This window comes from Barbus barbus (genome assembly GCF_936440315.1).
Source record: "Barbus barbus genome assembly, chromosome: 31".
Classification (NCBI taxonomy): domain Eukaryota; kingdom Metazoa; phylum Chordata; class Actinopteri; order Cypriniformes; family Cyprinidae; genus Barbus; species Barbus barbus.
In genome coordinates this window covers 20,986,234-21,014,119 of record NC_136759.1, presented here as the reverse complement: position 1 = coordinate 21,014,119, position 27,886 = coordinate 20,986,234, and the positions used below count along the sequence as shown (strand labels likewise).

Sequence of the window (27,886 nt, the reverse complement as noted above, 5' to 3'; positions counted from 1 at the left end):
GTATTTTCTACTACTTTTTTAGGGAGTATCAAGTCTATTTATTTTAAATAATTATCCTAATATATGTCCCTGATCTAATTGTTTATTATTTATCTTAATAAATCTCCTTGATCTTACTGTGCACAACTCATCAGTTTTAATTAAATGCAGTAACTTTCTCTATCTTTTACAGCCTTTCTTTTGTGATGGACTTTCTTGTACACATTTGCAAAGGACAGTAAAATTAACCAGTTTTATCCTACATTATTTTCCACTTAATATTGTTTCACTTGGAAAAGAAAGACACTTTATGGAAGTTAAATTGTTTTATGTTGTCTTTAAATAATTGTTCGATTTAACTTTAGCTTGCTCAACAGCATCTGTGACATGCTGTCATTTTGCACAGATAATAATTTCAGCATTAATGTACTTATAATGGAACTCTGTGATCAGTCCAGATGTTCAGCAATCTCAGCACCTTAAATTTTCAAGGCATCTATCCATTTTTTTGGGGGTGGGGGGGTTTGTGTATAACTTAAAACACAAGAGCATGAAATAGATTTCCAGTTTTCGGTAAATGTGTCTTCATTATTCTTTTATGCTCTCTGTCAAAGATATTTCTTATTCCGGTCATGAGTCTAGGCAATTACTTTTTTTAATATTTAATTTAGTCAGCGTAGCACAGACAGAGTGAAATTGTGTGAGTGCACGTTTGGTGTTGTTTGAAACAGTTTTTGATAGAATACATTATTAATATTCTGAAATGGATAAATAATTCTGCCTGGAATTGTTGATGTGGTGGCTCATCGGTTTTGGTGCGTGTGTTTATATGGGACAAATGTGTGTCATTGTCTCAGAGGAGCTCAAAGCAATCAGTGCTGTTGACTTGTAGTGCAGCTCTGCATTCTGACGAGCTGAAGACTGTCTCTAGAACGTGGACAACCAGTTCACATCCATTGGACACCATGAAGATGGTGGCTTGTTTTGAATAAATAATGACAGAAAGTAACTTTAAGAGCATCGTATCCAAGCATTTTTGTGGATAGATGGAACCATGTGTTTATTTGATCCCTCAGTTGATACTTTGGCCATCATATTCATATAAAGAAAGAAAATAGTATAGTTTACTGTGACTGATTCATCTTCTCCTTCTCATAAGTTTTTGTCTCCAGTATCTCTTTGGGTTCCTTAACCACACTCTACTCCAGATATAAGATCAAACTGGACTCGGATGAAATCCAGTATGGAGGCCATGGCAGACTGGACCACAACACAGAGTTCTTCTCTGAACCAATGGAATTCAACAATCTGCCCAACTCTATGTTGGTAAGCAAACTCTACAATTTGTTACAATAAACATATACCAACATACAACATTCATATGTCAACAGAGTCTGTTTTTGTTTGTCTGTGCTGATTGTGGTGGAAAATATGTGAAATTTGTTTAATGGAGCTCAGAGGGCTATTAGAGCACACTGAAAACAATACCACTTAAATTTCTCAATAGCAATTTTAATACCACAGCAAAAACTATTATGGTATTAAACTGGCACTTTATATTATTGTAAATATATACTAATTAAATTTAAGTAATGGAATGTAGCCTTTAAGCATTTATAATTAAGTAAACATTGCCCAAGTAATTAAAAACGAGTAAACAAATTCTCATTTAATTACTGAAGTAGACGTTCAGTAATCAAATAAAGATTCAAGAATCGCATCACAAGAACTGGATCAAATTAAAACAACAGAACAAAGATGCAAATGAAGTAAACAGTGGTGTTCAGGTATCTAACAGCAGTACTGTATCAGAAATTCAATGTAACTACATGATTATTAGATCAAATAAATTAATATTGATGCTGTTGGAGTTTGACTAAAAAGCAAGTCTATAATTAAAATATATACAGTTTTTCTTCTTAATACAGTTGTTTGATTAATATTAATGACATAATAGACATTTACACCAGTGGTTCTTAACTAGAAGCCAGGGGCCCACTATGGGGCCTCGGCAAAGTTCTAAGGTGGCCTTAAATTGACTTTAAATTATTTAGAATAAGCCAGAATAACTAAAAATCTAAATAGTGCTCATTATAAATCAACCCACAACATCTATCTCGGAAAACCTGGATATTTGAGATTTTTAAAGAATAGTTCTTAAAGTCGTGGCCTAATGGTTAGAGAGTCGGACTTATAATCAAAAGGTTGCGGGTTCCAGTCTCGGGCCGGCAGGAATTGTAGGTGGGGGGAGTGAATGTCCAGCGCTCTCTCCACCCTCAATACCACGACTGAGGTGCCCTTGAGCAAAGCACCGAACCCCCAACTGCTCCCCGGGCGCCGCAGCATAAATGGCTGCCCACTGCTCCGGGTGTGTGTTCACGGTGTGTGTGTGTTCACTGCTGTGTGTGTGCACGTTGGATGGGTTAAATGCAGAGCACGAATTCCGAGTATGGGTCACCATACTTGGCCATATGTCACTTCACTTTCACTTTTCACTTTCAAATTTGCTGAAAATTTACTTATCCTCTGTCCTAGATGTAAAGAGTTTGTTTCTTCATTGGAACAGATTTGGAGAAATGCAACATTATATCTCTTGCTCACGAATGGATCCTCTGCAGTGAATGGGTGCCGTCAGAATGAGAGTATAAACAGCTGATAAAAGCATCACAATGATCCACAAGTTATCCAAATGGATCCAGACCCTCATTTAACATCTTGTGAAACAAAAAGCTGAATGGTTGTAAGAGCAAATTCATTATTAAGACATTTTAACTTTAAAGCTGCAGTCCATAACTTTTTTTGGTAAAATAATTATCCGAAATCAATATTTGAGTACATAACCAGCCAAAACTATCGCCTTACTTTAGCCCGATTCACAACGGTTATCTTATAATAATGTTTTCTAATTTGAGTTGTACGGGTAGGTTTTCACGGGAAATTCGAGCATGGCACTGCGTCATTACGTCACGCCGTAAACAAAGAAGTTGTTTCGGCTAGTAGGCTATATCGCATGTGACGATCCCGCAGGTGACGGATCGTTTATAGCCTTTTCTCACAGCAGCTGGAATAATTAAATGTATCAATTTGATTGTGGATTGCAATCCAGAAAGGATTATGTGTTTATGAAACACATGTGAATTAAATTAAATTATATTCCAGTTTTAAATGTGCTTCTGATTACAGATAGCCTGAGTTTACACAAGATTTGTAGTTTAAAGAAAACCAGTTCGAAGGGAGCATAATTTGCTTTTTGAGTTAAAAGAATTTTGTAATATGAAATTTGAATGCCAATTAGATTATACTATACTATACTCATAGTCACACAATGCTGATGTAGTTAACATAAATAATTTGAGAATAAAGTATAACAGTAATAATAATTTGCACGGTTTGATGTGATATGAGCTAACCGATCATTAGATTTAATCACCTTTGGTAGTGCGATTTTATAGTGATGCTTTTTTCCTCATTGGTCAGAACAAACGTGGCAGACTTGTTACTTGTTCAGATGACAATATACGGTGAAAATTCTTATTTGGGTCATATATTCCAAGACGTAGGCTATAATCTGTGATTGTGAAGTACAGTAAACTGCCACACATTCACCTCAAAACATTAGATTCATCCGTGCTGGAGCCGTGCCGGAGCACATCCCACACAAGGAAGATAATTCCGCAAGCAGCTGCAATTCCAGGTTTTCAAACAGAGATGGCGACAAAGAGGCAAAAATTACGGACTGCAGCTTTAAACAATCCCTTCTGGCCAAAAAAAAAACAAGTCCATAATCTATAACAACACTTCCTCCAGTGAAAAAGTCCAATCCCTTTTGTCCTCAAACATCAAAATCCACCAGCATATTTAATTTGTTTTGGACTGTTTCTATTTGTAAATAGTGCATATTTATCTCCTGATTCAGACAAGGTGATTTTTCCACTGGAGAAAGCAATATTATGGACAGAGGACTCGTATTTTAGCTGAAAGCAACAGTTAAAAACGTTTTAATGATGGATTTGATTCTTACAAGCATGTGACTTTTTGCTTCACAAGGCGTTAATTGATGGACTGGAGATTGTGGATTACTTGTGCATTATTGTGATGTTTTTATTAGCTGTTTGGACTTTGATTCTGATGACACCCATTCACTGCTGAAGATCCATTGAAGTAATGCAATTTTTCCCAATCTGTTCCGATAAAGAAGCAAAATCATCTACATCTTAGATGGTCTGAGGGGGAATACATTTTTATCAAATTTAAATTTTTGGGGTGAATTATTCCTTTAAGTGTGATTTCTAAACCTGGAAAGCTTTGTGCCACAATGCATCCTGAGAGAATTGTTCTCCTTTGTATTGTTTTAGTTTCCTGCATTAGCATACAAAACTGTTTGAAAACTGAAAGAGCTTTCATTGAAGCTCAAGGCAAGACTTTGTGATTGAACTGGAGCAATGTACAACATTTTAAACCATGCATTACTCAAGTAATGCATGTACACATTTCAAACCATACAGTCACTACATAATGTTCCTTTGGGCTAATTTTATGCATTAGGCTCTTTATCAGTGCAGTAATAAATGGGAGTCAAGTGCAACACTATCTATAGTAGTCCTAGTTCAATTAATCTAGCGAGTCACGTGTCTCCATCAGATAAGTTCTTCTATCTCTTGGGTTCCAGCTGTCATATTGTGCATTCTCTTTCCAGAGGCCTTATTGAAATTAAATGCATAGCGTGAAATTTAAAACCACCATTTCAGGCCGTAGCTTGTGATGCAAGTCTTCATTCCTCCCTCGCTTCAGAACACTCCCGTATTTTTCTCATATGGTCTTTGTCACCCCCCTCATCTCCTTACTTAAGGGCCTGCTGACGATTAAATAAGATCCATAAAAATTCAAAAGCAAACTTTCAGTTTTGCTGACTTGTCCTGTTGTCAACATAATTTAGTAATTGTTAAGCAGAGCGTGTGGCCCAATCTTGAGCTTGTAGGTAAAAGGTGGCAAAATAAAGATTTGCATAAATGTTTGTTTTCTCAGGTTTGCTTAGTTGCTTGACTGCTTTGGACCAAATTAATAGACTGAATTCATGAATGCAATATATCCACCCTCATGTTGTTGTCTTTCTTCTATGTAGCACAAAATAAGAGATTTTGAAGAATGTTCATGCTGCTCTTTTCCCTACAATGAATACAAAGATCATATAGACACACAAAAATTATATAGGTGCACTGTAAAAAAAAAAAAAAGGTTGAGCCAATTTAAAATAAGGCAACCAGCTTCAGCAGATTTTTGAGTTTTCTCAACTTGTTGTTTTAAGTTTATACAACAAAAAGTTGAGAGTCTCTTATAAAAATAAGTTGAGAGCTCAAAATCTGCTGAAGCTGGTTGCCTTAATTTTAAGTTGGCTCAACTTTTTATTAATTTTTTTATTTTTGTTACTCAAAGTACTCAAAGCTTTAAACTAGTTCACAAAACTAAATAAATATTGTATTTATATATTTGTATTGTTTGTTTTATTTGTTTTATTTTATTTGTAATGTTATTTTATTTTTTCCCATTACTAAAATGAAAAATAACTACAATTAAAACTAATTAATCGAAATAAAATGTGTAAAATTATCTAAACATAAAAAATAATAAAAATGACAAAAATTGCAAAAATGTACTAAAACTTAAAAATGACTAAAAATAAATATACTGAAACTTAGAAATCTAATTAATGATATTAGTAAAAACTATAATGGTAACTCAGTGATACTAAAACAACACTGGTAATGAGTGAATCATTGAATCATTTACTCTACTGTTTCATTAGCTGAGTCTACTGAATCATGTCTCATTATTAATTGTCTACAGATTTACTAAAAATGTTCAAACACCATGCGCATTCACAAACAACAGGTCTTGTGCTGGTCCAAGTCTTATTCAATTTCTAAACACTGACTCGTTGAGTGAAAGGGTGGGTTTGATCAATAGGTCCAACCAATGAAATGCTCCTGCACAAGCCACGTGCAGGAGTCTTAAATTACTTATGCTCGCAGTCGTCATGTTCTATCTGATACAGTAGCAGGTGCTCCGATACTGTAACAGGCATCTATTAAAGCTGCATTATTTATGATCTGTATTATTTTCATACTATTAAACTGGCAGAACTTACTCTGGAAGACCTCAGGGGTTGAAGAGATCTCAAGGCCTTTGACAGAAAATAGCAGAGAAACCCTGAGCTAAATGCATAATTCAGATAAATTGACTTTGTGATGGTTTAATTTTTTTATGCATTGATATTCATAGTGTCAAGGATATAGTAAGTGCTGGAGATTTACTTAATAGTGCTGCTTCATGAAGAAAATATAGTTGTGTTAAAGTATTGTATTGAGATTTGGTCTTCTCACTGCATATGAATAGTAGACAGGTTTATGTTGAATTGACATGACCCCCACTCTGTATAGCCTAATTTTATGCTGTCAGAGAAAAATGCATTTTTATCGTCCTATTTTGTTGTACAGTAGATATACTGTATGCTTCCTTTGGTTAAATTCATTTAGGACTTCTAACAACCAAATAATTTTGTGAAGTCGACTAGAGTTTGTTTTGTAACACACATCCCTATAGCTTATATTTTTAACTGTACTTTCACCCTCATGTAAAGTACATCGGGTTCTGCGCAAGCCCTTCTGCTCCCTGTGCAAAACCTCCTCTTTTATCTCCTCTGGAAGCGCCAGCTGCATTAAGACAGCCTTCATCAATTAAACTCCCAAAATTACATATTCTCTTTTTTCTTTCTTTGCAGCACTTTATTAATTCAGAAAGCACTATATCGCTTCCCACCCACTTTCTGCCAAACGCAAAGTTTATTTTAACAAGTGTGCGACCAGTAGCATTCCCAGCAGGGAATAAAGCAAGACTTGCACAGACAACAGAGCGGTATTTGGCGACGATTTCTCTCTGATATTTGTCTTTTCCGCAGCTTAGAGCTGACACACCTGCGTAAGATAGAAATTAATCATCGTGATCGTTGGCAGGTGCCATGGTAAGGTCCCTTTCTGTGTAATATTTCTCCATGATTTATTTAAGGGCCGCAGCTTCAAAGTCGGCGCGAGTGTGCATAAACTTTTCCTCCCTCATTGCTGTTTCTTCTCTTTAATGGGTCCATCAGCTCACCACCTCCGTTTCCATGAGTGACAATAAACTCTCATTTGCCGTCTGAAGGCGTTGCGCAGGCTGACACGCGACGCGCTCTTAAAGCGACGCATTCGGCAGAATCAGGTATGCGGAGTCAGACTGTGGAGGCGCCGAGCGAGGGAAATATTCTACCCTTTCACTTTGCAATGATGAACAAATATGAATTTCTTGCCCCCGGCATCAGTTTGGTGCGAGCGTCGTCTGCGCTTTTATGTCTGTTTCCTAAAGTTTTGCATATGAAATGGATTGTTTGAATTCCAATGATATTCATGAGGCGCTAATTACGAAATGCCTGTGAATCACCCCCTTTTGAGGTTTTCCAGAGCTAGCAAGCCTGCTTAGCTCTCCTCCGTCAGAAACATGCAATTCAGTAAATTAGAATATGAATAATGTCCGGCAGTGAACTTTCTAGTTCCAACACATCTCTGAGCGTCTAATAGATTGTATAATGTGCAGTTTTGTATTATTTAGTATCTTTTAAATGAACCCTCACAAGTTTTTCGCTCTTAGAGTTTGTCTTTGAAGAAAACTCCCACAATCTCCAGACAGATTTGAGTTTTTAGTGTTTATAAGTATCATTTAGAAATGAGATTTCAGTAGTGAACTACATTACATTTTCTAAAGGAAATGTGAGTGATGGTCCAAGTCAAAAAAGCCCAACGCCAAATCTTTAAATACCGCTTGCGGTCCTATTTGAAGGTACAGTATGCCTATGAGATTTTATGAAAATTATTTCATCATTTAATAGAAATTAAGTAGAATATCCCAGCTGTTCTTTTCCATACAATGAAACTGGATGGGAAAAAGCAACATAAACCATCATAAATATGCTAATATTCCAGATTTTGAAAGCTTTGTAAAAGGAACGCACTGAATTTAGGTTGGTATCCCTTGGAAATCTTGCCTTGCAAATGCCAAGGCCATTCACTTTCATTGTATGGAATGGAGCAGTTTGGACATTCAACTATGAATGTCTTTTTTTGTGTTCAAAGAAAAAGTCAAATGAGGTTGCTAAATGACAGAATATTGAATTTTGGTTGAACTATTACTTTAAGAAGTCTTCATTGGCGTAATTTGTTAAGTAAAGGCCTGTTCACACAGAGACATTTATTTGGCCAGAGTTGACTAGATCGATAGATATAATATAATTTTCAAATTTTTATTTAGATATTATTTGGTGAAATGGAGACATCAATTGAAAGCTCTTAATGAGCTCTTTCTACCGGCAAAAGTACTGTCATCCATGAGCGTACAAATTTGTATTATAAACAATTGAAATCAGCTCACAAAGTCAGATCAAACTACGGTAACATTTTTGTTTTGGCTCTTCTGTAAAGTTGGTGAAATGCCACTTACGCCCTTCTAGTTCTCACCCCTCAATTAATATATATTGTCCCTTGTTTGTTCTGAACAGTTCAACTGAGCACTGTCTTCAGAAAAATCCTCCAGGTCCTGCAGATTCTTCAGGTTTCCAGCATCTTTTGCATATTTGAACCCTTTCCAGCAGTAACTGTATGATTTTGAGATCCATATTTTCACACTGAGTTGACCGTTTAGGGACTTAAACACAGCTATTAAAAAAGGTTCAAACATTCACTGATGCTCCAGAATGAAACACGATGCATTAAGAGTGAAAACTTTTTGAATTTGAAGATCAAGGTAACTTACAGTAATCTGTCTTCCGGGAAACATGCAAGTATCTTCTGTAGCTTCTGATGGGCAGTACTAAATGGAAAAATATATATATTTCAACAAAATAAGAAAAATTTGGACATCTTCATCCTTTAGCTCTTAATGCATCGTGTTTCCTTCAGGAGCACCAGTGAATGTTTGAACCTTTGAGTCCCTCAATTGTCCTCTGTATGATTTTGAGATCCATCTACATGTTAGTGTATCATGTAACCATTTTATTTTTTGCCCTCAATCTGTGTCCACGCACCATAAATCAGTATCCAGCTGAAATTTCTTGCTCTGCTTCAGTCGAGAAGCACTTGAAAAGCAGGGACGAGATAAGAGACAGGTGTGTGTGAGAGTTTAGTCGGCGAGCGTATTCGCCAGAGACCCGTGAACATGGATTTGAGGGGGAGAAAGAGGCAGTGGATTGTTTTGGAGTGTTCTTGTTTTAAGGTTACACAACGTGCCCGTCTTCAGAAGGTCATCATAAGACTCCGACATCTCCCAGAGGCGCGTGAACTGAGCTTGTTTTGCGCATGATGTTCACTGATCCGGCTCACCAGAACGTCAGCCCACTGGAGCGTCGTGCCCAAAGGCTTTTCTGATTCTTCCTTGAAAGTCTGGACCTCACAAACCCACTGCGGGAAAGCGATTCGCGATTGCACAAGATACTGTTCAAGGCAGAAATCCACTTTCTCGTACATCTTCAATTTGTTTATGCATCAAACGGCCCCGTAACTTTCGTTCACTTTCCAAATTCTCTTTCATGCTGATCACAAAGAGAAGTTCTAATGATTTGCTGTCCTTGAAGCAGAAAGCGGCTCATCACAATAAGAACAATAAACCACATGTTCCGTCAAGGCCTTCAGACACCTGCTATACGGCTCCTGCCAGCATTTCCACAGTTCTTACAACAAGCCTTGAAATGCTGTAATTTTCAAAAAGTGGTTTTTGAATATTTTACAGTCGGTTTGGAATAAAATGGCACCAAGTTATAATTTGACACTTAAATGTCTTCACATTATGTAACAAAATATAAATTTAAGAGGCATCAGAGAGTAACCGCAGATGTAGTTCATCACATTAACTATAAAAATGATCCAACGTTCGTCAACCACAAAGGGTTCTAAAGAAATTATTCAAGAAAAACGTCTACGGTTTGCACAGAATTTCCCATCAAAATTTCATTTCATTCTGCTATTCGTGGATGGTTGTTGCACGGTGTTAATTGCGTCAGGAAAATGGACTGAATTGTACGAATTAAAGCACATCTATAATGAGCCTAATTTGCATAGAAAAGAGACACTTTAGTGCTGAAAAGAATATGCAAGTTTTTGCACTAAAATGTTGCACGCAAAAAAAAGAAATGGAGCAACTGTTCAGTGAACAATTAGTATTATATTGTGAATTTTGTATTTTATATATCTGTGTGTGTGTGTGTGTGTATTAGGGATGTGCCCGAATAGCAAATCTATATTCGGAAAGGCACGGAAAACAAATAATGTGTTTTACGAAGCCACAAAAGGGACATGGTTAGCCGCTTGCTAGCAGTAGCCTGTTACATTCCAGTACATAAAATTTCACTTACCACATAAACAGAGTGAGGTAAGGAGAGATGACCGATAGGACGATGTCGAATGATTGGCAGATCCTGAGCAACACTGACAAACATCTAATCTTGTGAAATGTGTGGTAAGTAGTACCGCTCCTTAGTATATTAGGCTGCGTGTGATCACAAATCTCAAAAGTGAACGTAAAAAGTAAACGCGCATTCATAAGTGATTTCAATGTTCCGCATATTAATAACGGCTCGCTGAAATATATTTTTCTCATGTGTATCATATATATATTCCCTTTACGGTTGCCGTAGTACACATCATTACCTTTCCGAATACCAGATTCGGGCACATCCCTAGTGTGTATTTATATATGCATAATAAATAAATATTGAATACACACAAAAGCACACAAACCCTATGTATGTACAGTGGTGTGAAAAAGTGTTGGCCCCCTTCCTGATTTTTTTATTATTTTACATGTTTGTCACACTTTAATGTTTCAAATCATCAAACAAATTTAAATATTAATCAAAGATAACACAAGTAAACACAACATGCAGTTTTTAAATGAAGGGTTTTTTTATGAAGGGAAAACGAAACCCACATGGCCCTGTGTGAAAAAGTGTTTGCCATAACTGTGGTTTATCACACCTGAGTTCAGTTTCTCTAGCCACACCCGCAATCAAGAAATCACTTAAATAGGACCTCCCTGACAGAATGAAGTAGACCAAAAGATCCTCAAAAACTACACATCATGTTGAGATCCAAAGAAATTCAGGAACAAATGAGAAAGAAAGTAATTGAGATCTATCAGTCTGGAAAATGTTATAAAGCCATTTCTAAAGCTTTGGGACTCCAGCGAACCACAGTGAGAGCCATTATCCACAAATGGCGAAAACATGGAACAGTGGTGAACCTTCCCAGGAGTGGCCGGCCGACCAAAATTACCCCAAGAGCGCAGCGACGACTCATCCAAGAGGTCACAAAAGACCCCACAACAACATCTAAAGAACTGCAGGCCTCACTTGCCTCAGTTAAGGCCATTGTTTATGACTCCACCATAAGAAAGAGACTGGGCAAAAATGGCCTGCATGGCAGAGTTCCAAGACGAAAACCCAAACCGCTGCTGAGCAAAAAGAACATAAAGGCTTGTCTCAGTTTTGCCAGAAAACATTTTGATGATCCCCCAAGACTTTTGGGAAAATACTCTGTGGCCTGACGAGACAAAAGTTGACATTTTTGGAAGGTGTGTGTCCCATTACATCTGGCGTAAAAAAAAACAAAAAAAACACAGCATTTCAGAAAAAGAACATCATACCAACAGTAAAATATGATGGTGGTAGTGTGATGGTCTGGGGCTGTTTTGCTGCTTCAGGACCTGGAAGACTTGCTGTGATAAATGGAACCATGAATTCAGCTGTCTACCAAAAAATCCTGAAGGACAATGTCCGGCCATCTGTTCGTGACCTCAAGCTGAAGCGAACTTGGTTTCTGCAGCAGGACAATGATCCAAAACACACCAGCAAATCCACCTCTGAATGGCTGAAGAAAAACAAAATGAAGACTTTGGAGTGGCCTAGTCAAAGTCCTGACCTGAATCCTATTGAGATGCTGTGGCATGACCTTAAAAAGGCGGTTCATGCTCAAAAACCCTCCAATGTGGCTGAATTACAACAATTCTGCCAAGATGAGTGGGCCAAAATTCCTCCACAGCGCTGAAACAGACTCATTACAAGTTAACTGGCCCAACCAGTTATTAGGTTTAGGGGGCAAGCACTTTTTCACACAGGGCCATGTGGGTTTGGATTTTGTTTTCCCTTCATAATAATAAACTTCATTCAAAAACTGCATGTTGTGTTTACTTGTGTTATCTTTGATTAATATTTAAATTTGTTTGATCTGAAACATTAAAGTGTGACAAACATGCAAAAAAAAAAAAAAAAATCAGAAAGGGGGCCAACACTTTTTCACACCACTGTATATATATATATTGTGACGAGTCGGCTGCCTCCCCCCTTATCATCATCACCACCCCGTCCCGTATTCGCCGCCCTTCACAAGTGTTTTCTAACAAATGTATTTATTTATTTATTTTTTATCAGTATTCAAAAATGCAATTTATGCAATTCAGTGCAACATTTACATTGCAACATTCATTTACAGTGCATTTCATGCAATATCACTTTAGCATTTGTCAAATATTTTAGTAAAATTACGTTTTTTTTTTTTTTTTTTTGTTTTTTTTAACAAGATCTATTTATTTATTCAAAAATACATTAACAATGCTATTCATACTAATAGTGGCCATTCTGTTATGAACGTGTTTAACTGAATATATATATATGACCCATAGACATCACCAGACTTTTGGTCTCATCCTTTGAAATACTTTTCCCAGCCTTTAATGCAGCCAATTCCAATTGTTGTTTGTTTCGGGGTGTTTCTGACTTTCCTCTTCAGCTGGTAAAATTCATGTTCAATCGGATTTAAATCTGGAGATTGACTTGGGCAATCTAAGACTTTCCATTTCTTTGCTCTTATAAATTCCTTGACTGAACTGGCAGGGTGTTTTAGGTCATTGTCCTGATGCAATATGAAGCACTTCCCAATGAATCTGGTAGCATTTTCTTGAACATTGGTAGGCAAGATGGTTTTGTACCCCTCCAAATTCATTCTGCTACTTTCATCATACATTAAGTCATCAGTAAAGTTGAGAGGGCCTGTTCCAGAGACAGCCATGCATGCCCATGCCATGACACCACCTCCACCATACTTTACAGATGAGGCTGTATGCTTGGGATCATTGCAGTTCCCTTTTTTTCTCCACATTTTTGCTTTCCCATCACTTAGATAAAGGTTCATCTTTGTCTCATCGGTCCATAAACACAGTTCCAAAACTCTTCTGGCTCACCTTTGTGCTGTTTTGCAAACTCTAATCTTGCCTTTCTATTTTTGGTGCTGGTCAGAGGTTTGCATCTTGCTGTGTAGCATCAGTAATTCTGTGTCAAAGTCTCCTGAGGACAGTAGATTGTCAGAGCATCACCCAGCTTTCTGGAAGTTGTTAGTGATTTTAAAGACATGTCTTTTAGGGTTAATTTTCACAGCTTTTATGATTTGTCTGTCATCAACTACTGTTGTTTTCTCAGCCGATCAGGTTGTTGTTGGTTGCTGGTGTCGCTGGTGGTTTCCAAACTCTTGATTTCTCCATGCCCTTTGTTTTTGCTATAGCTCTAATTGACTTCCTCTTTTCTTTTAGCATCCAAATTGCTTGCTTTTCTCTCAAAGTCAGCTTCCTCATCTTCATCCTGGTTTGTGTGTGTCATCATCGATTGCAGGATTCAGAATACAGAAGTAATGGATATAACTGATACGACACATTTCCTGCTTTTAATATCTGAAGAATTAATGCAACAGGACACAGCTGACAGCTGACTAACGATAAATAATACATTTGTTGCAGTATATATTAATCTTAGTTAACATTAGTTTAAAAAAATACAACCGTTCATCGTTAGTCCATGTTAGCTCAGGTCCATTAAATAACATTAATACATACGTTTTAATTTTAATAATGTACTTGTGAACATTAACTAAGATTAATAAATACTTTAGTACTATTTGTATTGTTAGTTTAACTAATGTAGTTAACGCTAACAAAAACAGTTTTGTAAAATGTAGCCTAAAATACTTCTACATAATTTAAATAATACATGTAATTTAAAAAAACTTTCATTTATCAATGACTTAGTTAATGAGGATTTTTTTCTTCATTATAAAATCAGGGCAGCTGAATCACCTTAACATTTGTGTCTCTGTGCCTTCAAAAAATATAAAAATAAATCATAAAACCGAATATGCTTGAAGTGCTTGCATGTATGAATTGAATTTTTAATGTAGACCCAATTTCTGAATAAATGAGTAGTTAAGCATCATGTCACTGACCCAACACTATGCATCCTAGTTTTAATCCAAGTGCAATTAATATCAATTGTATCTCCATTAAGTTTGAGTCCAAACCTTTGATCCTTATTGCATATTCTTGACTGCACGTTTAATCAAACACATCTATATTCAAAAGCCAGAATCTAATTTGAAATGATCGCATTTTATTAATAAGCATCATATTGCTTTAGTTGCAATAATCAGCATGTGTGTGGCATTCTGTAATAATGACATTAGAGACCTATGCTGTTCTTTGTTAGCCTATTAATCCGCTATTTGTCACCATTGTTTTACGTGGCTCGGAAGAGTAAATGTTGTTGACACATGGCGGTAGTTTTTGTCTCGGCAGGTGCGGTGATTCACTCTCTGTCTCTGCAGTGGTGCACTGTGGTTCTGTCTCTCCACGCCGAGTGTGTTTAATTAGTCACCGATGTCGGTTGTCAGTGTTGCGGCGGTGAGTCGTTGACTCCCGTGGTGCTGCGCCAGCGGAGGAATTCACAGCGCGAGCAAACATGTTCTGAGGTGTTCTCATTGGGCGGGGGAGGAGATATTGAGATGCGAGTCCTGAGGGAGGCTTCCTTACAGAGGAACGAGGCTCGATCAGCAGCAGACATGGGTCAGGGATCCACAACTGCAAGGTGTGAACACGCATATCCAGCATTCCTGTAGAGGCTTAGTGCAGGAGAAACATGTTTCTGTGAAACAGAGTGGATGGGGTTGGAAAGGTTAGTTCATGTGTTGGACCCACCTGTTGTGGTAATGAGTGAGTCACATGATGAACTAAATCACATCACAAGCAGCTTTTAAATATTAACACATATAGATGGTGCACAGTGTCATTCAAACAAACACTAAACACCATAATGGTAACTCGCAATACTGAAATAATGCAATAAACATTACTTTAACAACATTAGTTCTAATATATCACCCTAATGTACAAAACTGATACAAAAAAAAACTAAGAGACATAGATATTTAAAAAAACAACAAAAAAAAACATCACATTTGAAATGTAATGCAGGGAATTCTGGGAATGTCAGTTTACAGTTATTCACTGTAAATTAAACATTCTTTTTCACTTCCAAAAACGGTATACTACTGTAAAATTACATTTAATGTCCAAGACAGTTTTTCTCCATATACAGTAGGGGATCTTACCCATTTAACAGGTTTTTACTGTAGCATTTATACAGTATTTTACCGTTAAATTCAGTCTTTTTTTATAGCCTACTTTAAAATTTCATGTGTATATATATTTATAAATTTGTTCGGACAGTGTTTTCTAACAAATTTAGTTTTTTTGCTTTGTTTTTTATCAGGATTCAAAAATACTTACAATGCAATTTATGCAATTCAGTGCAACATTTATATTGCAACATTCAATTACAGTGCATTTCATGCAATATTACTTTAGCATTTTAGTCAAATATTTTTGTAAAATTAAGTATTTTTATTATTTTTATTTATTTGTATTATTATTAAGTATTTTTTTTAAACAGGATCTATTTATTTATTCAAAGATACATTAACAATGCAGTTCATACTAATAGTGGCCATTCTGTTATGAACATGTGTTTAACTGAATATTTTGGGAGGCATAAAGTCAAAAATGTGATACAACCTGATTTTATAAAAGCTGACTGACATTTTTAAAAGAATAAACATTTGTTATTTCTTTGGAAAAGGCAGAGAAGGTATTTTTGTTATTATTCAAATATTCTCAAACGTTGGTCCTCCAAATTGAAGTTATGTGCAACCAGCATGCTAAAACATGCAGGGAAAATAAAAAAGGAAATTATATCATAGAGAGGACCACTGGAAACCATTATGACTGTGTCAAGGTATTTAAATCTTTGAAATATATCAAATAATTTGATCCTTTTTATGAAAAGGCAAGGTTACTTCAGGTTGTAAAATGTCTCCCCAAAAATTGATATCATGGTATTATTAATTTGTAATATGTGTACAAAAAAAGCTTATTTTCTTTTCTTTTTTTTTTTATACACTACTGTTACACCGTATAATTTAAGTCTTGAAAAATCAAGAAACCAACATGAATACAAAGATTACATTTCTAAAAACTAAAATGTTTTAACTAGATTTTAAAGGGATTTTTCATTTAGTTTTTCTTGGACTCTTATCATTACCCCATTTACTGTTGTCAAAATCATTTAATGCACTTAAACTTTTCACATATACCTGCTGTATCCTGACACAAGAGCAGCATTTTACTCTGTAACAATTCAGATTGCTCAGAAAGTAGAAAACTCTTAAATTGAAAACATTTTCATTTTTAATGTAAAGCTCAGTTGTAGTGAAGGTTTATGTTTGTCTTTGGTTATATTTAAAATAATGTTTTCTCTTTCTCATTTAGCTCTTTCTGCTTTATTTTCTTTTTAATTAATTAATTTATTGTTTATTTTTATTGAATTTATGTTAATGCCTTCACAGAAATTGCACATTGTGTGTCTGCACTTTTTTATTATCTATTTATTTACAGACATTCTTTGCATTTCTGTGAATCCATGAATATGAAAATAATAACTGTGGTCTAACTTTCACTTGAAACTTTTTTCCCATTCCACAGTACATTAGACATTTACACTTTTTCATGTTATGCATTGTTTCAAAATGTGCTACACTGCCTCAAACAAATGCCGAGTCCCTTTGATCTCTTTCTGTCTTTGGCTGTTCCATTCTCTCAGGTTTACATTCCCTGCAGAACCGCTATTGTTCTGGCCAACGAGGAAATCGATTACTGCTACTGAAACACAATCAGCGATTCACCGCAAGATGGAAACCCAGCACACTTCTGTGACTCAACCTACCTCCATTCACAGCGTGTTTGCCATCATCCTTTAGAAAGCCCGCATTTTCCCGTGAATTGAGTACAAGATGTTTTGAATGCCTTATATCCCAATTCTGTTCAAGTCATTGTTCACAGATTATTGATTACCAAGAATTCGCTTCTCAATATCCCACTGCAACACTGAGCTAAAGTCTAATTGTCAAACCCTGTTACGTTAAAATTCAAACAAAACTTAATTCTAATGCTTAGATCATTGACAGATCTTAATTACTACTGAAATTGCTATTCAACAGTGAATAATGTTCAAGTAAATAATCACTTGGATTGTGCTCCGTATTATAAGCAACATTAGTCAGCACTGTATTTATAATACTGTAATTGTGAAAAGTAAATATAATTACATAAGTTTAATTTGTCTGCTATTTAATTTGACACAAGCACTTTTTTGACATTCTGTGTCAGTGATTTAAGTTCTGTAGAAATATTTATGTGCACCAAGTATTAATTCATTCAAGTTAAAAAATAACAAATCTTTGAGAACGACGTATTGATTACGTCAGTTCAGTGCTGAGCTCTTGAATTATATATTTTTAATACATGAACTCTGTGTAAAGTCATAAAATCTAAGTTATAGTTTTCCTGACAGGCTGTTTTTTCGGTGCCTTTAAAACATTTCAGTCATAACCAGGTTTTGATGAATATTCATTTGACTAAATTAGATTTGTTTTGCATTCATTTCTAATATATAATCTGAGATAATATAGTTTGCGCTAATAATAAATTCTAATAAATTTTTAGACAGCCCTGTAGCTCAGAGAATGTGCCCAACATGCATGTAAACATCTTTTATAATATTTTTTTTTTCCTCTTCAATGGCGACAGCTTTTTGTAGCCCTGATCGAGATCCAGAAGTAAGTCTGTGTATGAAAATATATGACAATTATTATTATAATCTTACAGCTGATCTCCTCAAGGTCTCATTGGACATTTTCTTGTTTTGTGGTTCTGGTTGGAAGAAATCTAAATTTGCCCTGAATGAATTTAATGCTCTCATAGATGTACAGTAATTGGTAGCATAATCTGTCATACAGAGAAACCGGTTTCCAAAAAGCATCTTGAATGAAGGTTCATCATCACTGCTTATTTTTGTTATTATGAAAATATAGCAGCTAATGAGACGGTGTAATTTATGAAAACAAACACAAATGCATTACAAAAAATCCAATTCAAAAGTTTGGAAGGTCCTTATGATGGTCAACAAATAGTTGTTTGCAATGTTAAAACACTGTGCCGTTTGTGGGTGAAAGCCATACTAAACTGTAATAAAGCACTGCTGAAAGAAAGACTGGGCTTGTTCTTTGCTCTTCTGGAACCAAGCAGTTATCAAAGTAAAATTGCATTAATTTATCATTTTTTATTAGCATTTTAGCTTGCTTTTACCATGGAAACAAGCTGAAAAATGAACCATCCATATGACTTAATCGAGTCAGTCACCCTTTACGATACACTAGTCAAGTATAGTTTATATTGCACCATTATTGTTGATTTAGTTACAGTAATTTTGCTCTTGCATTGAATCAACTGGGATTTGTCTCTTGAAACTGGTTGGTTTGGCCTCCATATATATATTTATGGTGGTGTATGAATTTGTACTATCTCATTGATTTTTTATTATCTGCTTACACTCCAGTGACGGTTATATTTAGAGATGGATTTTCATACTAAAAATCTTGCATTTTCTTACGCACATCTTACGAATTCATTCAAGATCTTTTTAAATAGTTACATTTTCCTCTGAGATTGAGCTGAACAAACATAGTACTCCACAGGTGCTATGCAGTGAGGTATATCTCATTGCAGTTGTTGCTATATTGTAGATTGTATCACGACTGAATCGCTGTATTGACCAATCAGAAGCCAGGACCAGAACTGTCTCTTATATTATGAGATGTGTGCAACTCATAGTGCTTCTAAGGTAGATATTTTCGTGTTAGTCAGGATGTATGTGCTTTCACGACCATTGATCGAAGGCAGATTTGCACTGAGAGCTTGTTGGGTTTAATGCAGTGATTGTATATAGAGATGTTTAAAAAGGCTTTGTCAGTGACAGTGACATCTTTATCACTGAGATTATCAGATCAAGTCTCTAAAGTGCTCCAAAACAAACAACAAACCACATCCTCACACATTGATATGCTTATTCAAGGTCCTTGATAGCTTACTCCATTAAAGTGTTATGTAACATGGCAGTGCATGTTTATTTTGAATAACATTTCTTGTAATCTATAGAAACCTGTTTCTGCCTCTGAGTGAAAAATAAAAAGGATATTGTGAGAAAAGGTTAGAAAAAAGTTGAAATGGTCACAAATTACAATATATAAAATCACACATTGTGAGATTTAAAGTCCTAATTATGAGAAATAAAAAATTGCAGTTGTGAAGTATAAAGTAACGTTGCAAATTATCGTCACACTGACATATAGATTCATAATCATGAGATATAAAGTAACAAATACATAAGTAACAAAGTTACACTGAAAAGATTAGAAACAATGCCATAATTGTGAAATATAAAGGTACACTGAAATATGAAGTCACACTGAGTGAAAGGTTCAACTGTGAGATAAAAATGATAAACAAATTCACATTGAGTGATAAAAACAAATCTGAGAAACAAAGACACAATTGTGAAATATAGTCACATGGTGAGATACAACCAGAATTCCGGAAATGTTAGGACGTTTTTTAAATTTGAATAAAATTAAAACTAAAAGACTTTCAAATCACATGAGCCAAAATTTTATTCACAACAGAGCATAGAGAATATAACAAATGTTTAAACAGAAATTTTACACTTTTATCCACTAAATGTTAATCATTTTAAATTTGATGCCTGCTACAGGTTTCAAAAAAGTTGGCACGGGGGCAACAAAGAGCTGAAAAAGCAAGAAATTTTGAAAAGATTCAGCAGGGAGAACATCTAGCAACTAGCTATAAAAGGGATGACTTAGAGAAGCAGAGTCTCTCAGAAGTAAAGATCAACAGAGGCTCTCCAATCTGTGAAAGGGTGCGTAAAAAGATTGTGGAATACTTTTAAAACAACGTTCCTCAATGTAAAATTCCAAAGGCTTTGCAAATCTCATCATCTACAGTGCATCATCAAAAGATTCAGAGAAACTGGAGAAATCTCTGTGTGTAAAGGACAAGGCCGAAGACCTTTGTCTTTGGGCCCTCAAACGACACTGCATCGCTCATCGGCATGATTCTGTCATTGACATTACTAAATGGGCCCAGGAATACTTCCAGAAACCACTGGAAAAAACAATCCGCCGTGCCATCTGCAGATGCCAACTAAAGCTCTATCATGCAAAAACGAAGCCATATGTGAACATGGTCCAGAAGCGCCGTCGTGTCCTGTGGGCTAAGGCTCATTTAAAATGGATTGTTTCAAAGTGGAAAAGTGTTCTATGGTCAGACGAGTCCAAATTTGACATTCTTGTTGGAAATCACGAATGCTGTGTCCTCCGGGCTAAAGAGGAGGGAGACCTTCCAGCATGTTATCAGCGTTCAGTTCAAAAGCCAGCATCTCTGATTATATGGGGGTGCATAAGTGCATACGGTATGGGCAGCTTGCATGTTTTGGAAGGCACCATGAATGCAGAAAGGTATAAAGGTTTTAGAGCAACATATGTTCCCCTCCAGACGACGTCTATTTCAGGGAAGGCCTTGTGTATTTCAGCAGGACAATGCAAAATCACATACTGGAGCTATTACAACAGCATGGCTTCGTAGTAGAAGAGGTGGGGTGCTGAATTGGCCTGCCTGCAGTCCAGATCTTTCACCTAGAGAACATTTGGCATATCATTAAATGAAAAATACGTCAAAGACGACCACAAACTCTTCAGCAGCTAGAAACCTATATCAGGCACGAATGGGGCCAAATTCCAACACCAAAACTCCAGAAACTCATAACCTCGATGCCCATACGTCTTCGAACTGTTTTGAAAAGAAGAAGAGATGCTACACCATGGAAAACATGCCCCCGTCTCAACTATTTTGAGACCTGTAGCAGGCATCAAATTTGCAATGAGCTAATTTTGTCCATAAAATTGTAAAATTTCTCAGTTTAAACATTTATTTTCTCTATGTTCTATTGTGAATAAAATATTGGTTCATGTGATTAGAAATCCTTTTAGTTTTCATTTTATTCAAATGAGAGATCAGTGAGAGATTCTCAATTACAAGAAACAAAATTGCAATGCAAGATATAAAAAGCAAATAATGATAAACAAAGTATCAATATGAGAGATAATCACAAATATGATAAACAAAGCAGCAATAGCAAAATAGTCACATTTAGAGATATAAAGCCACACTGTGATATAAAAAGTCACACTGAGAGATCAAGACTCAATTACAAGAAACGAAGTCACAAAATGAAATATAAAAATGCAAATACGAGAAAAAAACATAGCAACTGCAAAATATAAAGGCACATTTTGAGATACTATATAAAGCCACACTGCGAGATAAGTAAATTGTGAAATGTAAAAATGCAATTATGAGAGACAAAGTCACAATTGTGGAATATAAAGTCAAACTGAGAGATAATTTGCACAAGAAACAAATATGAAAAACAAGGTAGATCATTTTACAAAAACATTTGCAAAACATAGTCACATTCAGAGACACAATGAGATAAAGTCTCACTTATGAGAAATAAAGTCTCAATCGTGATATAAAAACTTGAAAATTAGAAACGTCTCGGTTGTGAAATGTAAAGTTGCATTGTGAGGCATAAAGTCACACTGAGCGAAATGTTCAGCTGTGAGATAAAAATGAGAATCAGAGTCAAATTGCAAGAGATAAAGTCACACTGAATGACAAAAAGTCTCAATTGTGAGAAAAAAAAAGCACAAATCTGAGAAAAAAGACTTATGAAATTAAATCACATGGTGAGATACACTAAAATCAGTGAGAGATATGAATTTTCAATTACAAGAAACAAAATTGCAATGCGAGATAAAAAGCAAATATGAGAAACAAAGGCACAGTAGCAAAATAGTTACATTTAGAGACACACTGAGAGATCAAGACTCAATTACAAGAAACAAAGTCACAAAATGAGATCTAAAAATGCAAATATGAGAAACAAAGTAGCAATTTGCAAAACAGTCACATTGTGAGATATAAGGTCACACTTAGAGATAAAGTCTTAATTACGAGAAGCAAAGCGAAATACAAAAAAATGCAAATATTACAAAGTCACATTGCAAATCAAAATCATACTGACAAATATAAAGTCAACTACAAGAAATAAACTCTCAATTGTGATATATACAGTAACAATAACCTTTTTTTAAATAGAGGCAGGAATGGGTTTCCAATACCAGCAGTAAAGCTGTTTGATCACTTTCCTTTGAAAAGGGCCTTATGTTAACTGCTCAACCATATGGTCAGTTTTATATTTTGTTACATTCATATTCCAAACCCATCAGTTCAACGCAAGTTCTGAACACCTCATTTACCTTTATGCAACACCAAAAGGGCTTAAAATCACTCGCTGTAATGCTAAAAGCTTTGAGAGGGCCACTTTGCATAAATATCTGCCTCTTCCACAAGGACCATTGTGAATTTGAAGGAGGACGTTGTTCTTAATCGTACCTTTCATCCTGACCAATGGCATTTTCATTCGAGTTCTTGAATGTGTTAATCTAAACGGGGGGAGTCAACAGGAGCACTGGGACCGATTTGTTTTGCCCGTCTTTTTAGCTAATCAAGTCTGCCGTTCGCCATTAATCACCTCTGTGACTGCGTGGAAATCAAGAGTGACTGAAGAAAGCTGTGACCTCAGACTCCCCCGCAAGGTCATGGATATGTGTATAATGGCTTCTTTTTATGCTTATTCTTCCCTCTTTTTTGTTCTCCATCTGCTCCTCCGTCTCCACTTTCTGATGCACCATGTAAATCATCCTCTTTCATTGACACTTTCGTGATGTATGTTTGGCCGTTAATGTAGTACTGGAGAATGTGCACTGCATCTGTCTTGCGTTTCCCTCATGGGTCGGATAAACTTGCATTATCTCACTGATGAGCCAGCGAATGGCAGTACTAATGAAATTTCACTTGGGTTTTGTCAGAGCTCTTGGTTGCAAAGGGATCGAGAGTTGTTCAAATGTTGCAGGCCATTCTTAAAGGTTGCATGAGGGACACCGGCTGTGGTTTGTCCTCATATTCATGAAGGTAACAGTGCAGTTCTGCCACTGCTAACTGGCATTATATTCAGAGTTTGCGGAGTACTGCTTCCATCTAGTGGAAGGAATATATCAGTGCCCTGGGTCTACTGTTATTAGAACGTATTTTATACAGTCTTCTTTGAAATCATGATCCCTCTTTTAGGTGTCTTTAACTATTTATTAAAGACATGTAATATAAAGTAGGTCCAAAATCTTAATAATAGATATTTTAATGTATGTTATTTAGGTGGAATTACTAGTTTAGAATTGTATGCTGTGCCTATTTAACAATTTTGTGATTTTATCCCGGTAACTTGCTGTAAGAACATATTTTGTTCAGATTTTGGATGGATGGATGGAAGGGAGGGAAAGAAAGATTTAATACAGACTAGGCCTAAATTTAGGATTTATACATTTTGAATTGTATGTGAAATTTCCACCCATCTGGATTAGTATAAATTATATAAAATTTCTATGCCTAATAAAAATGGCATATAGCATATTATTAACTATTTGCATTTATTTGATTTTGATTTTAGTACCTATTTTAATTGCATAACAAAATTCTATTTTTAATCTTTTAAATATAATGTAAACAAAACGCAAATAAAGGGGCCTTATCAAAGCCTTAAAATGGTATACAAGCTCATAGTCAAGTACAAATGCGGTTGTTAGTCTTACATTTTTGAATCCTAAAATTAAATGTTAACAAAAGTGTAGGCTATTAGATAACCAAACTGATATACAATACATTTGGACAGTATGAAGTAGCATCAGAGGGCAAGAAATAGCTTTTGCACAGTTTTAACTACAAAAATTAAAATGACACTTCATGACGAAAAGGTTTGTGACTTGAAACTGGTTCGCTATTGCACAACTTGTGTTCTTGAATAAATCAATGGACCTGCATTCTTTGCACTTGACCATTTGTTTATTTACAGCACTCTCTTCCACCCTCACTACCCATGACTGAGGTGCCCTTGAACAAGGCATAGAACCTCTAGTTGGCTGCCCACGTCTCCGGGTGTGGGTTAAAGGCAGAGCATAAATTCTGAGGGGTTACCATACTTTCATTTATCTGTATTTGGACTAAGTGTTCAAGTAGGCATGAAGACTACAAGTGTGTTTAACTTTTGATTAACCTGATGGGACACAATTAAAACATAGTGTTGTAAAAATGCAAGTAACTTTTAACAGAGCTTTATTTACAGATAAACTTAATGTCTGTTCAGTCCCTATGAAGCGGATGGCACAATTTAGTAATTGTGATGCTTAATTAAAGGAATTGTTCACCCAAATATTAAAATTTACTCACCCTCAGGCCATCCAAGATGTAGTTGAGTTGAGTTTTTTTTTTCGTAATCGGAGCAGAATTGGAGAAATTTAGCATTACACACTAAAAAAATTATACTACATTTTTTGTAAGGTAAGTGGTTGCAAACAGTTTATTTTAGCTTCATTCAAATAATAATAATAAAAAACATTGAAAGTTAGTCAACTAAATTAGTTTATTTAAATGCAGCTAAAATAAATTGATTGCAACCACTTACCTTAAAAAAAAAGTTAATTCAATGAATCATTTTTTTTTTTTCAGTGCATCGCTTGCTTATCAATGTTTGTTGTTTCTATCAGCTGTTTGGACACTCATTCTGACGGCACCCATTCACTGCAAAGGATCTGTTGGTGAGCAAGTGTAATGCTAAACTTCCCCAAATCTGTTCTGGTGAAAAAATAAAGTCATCTACATCTAGGATGGCCAAAGGGTGAGTACATTTTAAGGGAATTTTCTTTTTTGGCTGAACTATTCCTTTCAATCGTCCCTATAATGCCACAATTTAGTAATTGTAATACTTGTAATTAGGAGTGTTACAAAGCATTTGTAAACATTTTAAAAATACTTATCACGGCACCAATAAAATGTACAAAATAGTGCTGTCAAACGATTAATCGTGATTAATCATATTCAAAATAAAAGTTTTTGTTTACATAATATGTGTGTACTGTGTTTACTTATGTATATATAAATACACACACATACAGTATATATTTTGAAAATATTTAAATGTATATACATTTATATATTTATATTATAATATTTTATATAAATATATTTAATATATAAACATCACATATTTTTCTTAAATATATACACACGTGTTTGTATTTATATAAATATACACAGTACACACTCAAATATTATGTAAACAAAACTTTTATTTTGGATACGATTAATCGCGATTAATCGTTTGACAGCACTAGTAAAAAACATTGTTTTACTACCAAACTATACATATCTAATTAATTCACTCTCATATAGCCAAGACTGCATGTGTGAGTGTTGGGACAGGCCCAGTGTTAACGATGTAGCTTGAAGAAAGAGTTACCGAAAAATCCCCACCAGTAATGCATGCTATTTCAGCTCTGTAGCTCAGCTCTGTTTTAAGATGTTGTGTTTTTTCAAAGTTGTTTATTTCTCTGAACACTCGCTAGAATTTCTCTCAGAACAGACTTCTGGGAAAGTCCACAGTTGCTTTCAACAAAAGAACCCTGTGTTATTAGTGAGTCAGCCTACAGATGTTTTTGAGTTTGGATAAGGTGCATGTTTTGGGGAGCCTTTTTCCAGCATCAGTCTCTGTGTAAATCAAACTATCAAAGGTTTCTTTGAACAAATTGGTGAGAAAAAGGGAGATGATTGCTGCAGTGAAAAATGTATACAGCTCTAGCTGACTTACTTTTGTTGGAAACTTTTCCTTCGTCAAAGCAGAGACCAGGAGACGTTGGGATATCTTATATATATATAAGCAGAAGTTACTCTTTAGCTGTGCATCGCTGTAGTCATCCAAGTCTGACTATATCTCAGCACAGTACAGTTTATACCTTTCGAGGGGGAGGGATACATAGAGGTGGAGACAATCTAAACAAAGCATGCAAATGCAGTACATGAATCGGCCCATTACCAGAATTTTCCCAGCCCTGACATCATCAGCATAACAGTGTGATTCAAATGCATAGGTGCTAATCCAATCAGCATAGAGACGAAGGCACAGCTGTGCCTGAGCTTTAGCATTCACCTTTAACTTGGGACCCTGTCAAATGGTCAGGAAGGGCCTAAAGACAAAAGGTTAATGTCTCAGACACCTGGGCTGCCTTACTTGATCTTAGAATCTCATCATCTTTACCTCAAAATGTAAAACACAATGTTTCAGTTTATATACTATTACATTGGAACCTAGATTTATCATTTTATACATTTGTAATCCAACACTTTATACACATATTCTGTGTGAATAGTGATATTTTGTTGCAAGTGTCCTTCGCTCTTCATTTTCAAATCAAGCTAATTTCTGTTGGACAACACATCGAATTAACTTTACGAAATCTGAATGGGAAAATCTTTTCACCAGCATAAATAAATAAATACTACAGTATAATGTACAGCCAAAATGTAAATTATGTATGTGCTACAAGTGAGAGGTACAATGGATGAGAAAGTTTAAGTTTGAGGGGGTTTTTTTTGTTTTTTTGCGCTCATATACTGTAGTATGATATAGAAAAATATGAAGCTCCTAAATGTCACCTAAAGAGGCCCAAACTTAGCAAAAACATAATATTTGATGCAATTTCTGATATTTATATGGCCATAGAGAGAATTTTGGTAGCTTGTAATGTAAATTAATAAGATCTTACAGACTACTACATAAAATGCATATAACTATCAGTTGTCTCTGTATCCAATAATATGTCTTAATAAGTGGATATTAATGCTTCGTTTTGTGATCAAACTACAGGTGCATCTCAATAAATTAGAATGTCGTGGAAAAGTTCATTTATTTCAGTAATTCAGCTCAAATTGTGAAACTCGTGTATTGAATAAATTCAGTGCACACAGACTGAAGTAGTTTAAGTCTTTGGTTCTTTTAATTGTGATGATTTAGGCTCACATTTAACAAAAACCCACCAATTCACTCTCTCAACAAATTGGAATACTTCATAAGACCAATAAAAAAAACATTTTTAATGAATTGTTGGCCTGCATTGTTGGGTCTGGTGTCTCTCATCTTCCTCTTGACAATACCCCGTAGATTCTCTATGGGGTTCAGGCCAGGTGAATTTGCTGGCCAATCAAGCTCAGTAACACCATGGTCATTGAACCAGCTTTTGGTACCTTTGGCAGCGTGGGCAGATGAACAAATAAATGCTCCTCAAAAGCTTGATGCATTTTAACATGTTTTCCCCCTTTAAAAAATCATATGGATAATCAAGTAAATATAGTTGCTTCAGACTAGTAGGCCTAAATGTTCAATCTTGAATGCTGTATGTTTAATTTATTAAAATCTGTAAAGATTTCACAGCAAAAGCGCATGAACCACATCCTCATTTTTACAGGCCTTTGTGTAGGCTATAATCAAACAAGATTCAGTAGGCTTTGTGAGGGATTAACAGTATAATTTGAATGAGCAGAAACGACGCGAACAAGAAAAGTAGCTCGTTTCGTTGAATATCAGTAATGCTTC

The 27,886-nt window shown here is 35.5% G+C and overlaps 1 protein-coding gene across 1 annotated transcript in view; it reads left to right on the top strand.

The window, feature by feature from the left end:
* LOC306851571 (1,4-alpha-glucan-branching enzyme-like) overlaps nucleotides 1-18,472 on the top strand; it is a 153,014-nt gene extending 134,542 nt beyond the window's left edge. The window contains exons 15-16 of the mRNA XM_079387902.1: nucleotides 1,188-1,305; nucleotides 17,033-18,472. Of these exons, the coding sequence (XP_079244028.1) occupies nucleotides 1,188-1,305; nucleotides 17,033-17,095 (181 nt within the window). The 3' untranslated portion in view covers nucleotides 17,096-18,472. The remainder of the gene's footprint in view (nucleotides 1-1,187; nucleotides 1,306-17,032) is intronic.
* Nucleotides 18,473-27,886: the final 9,414 nt, after the last annotated feature.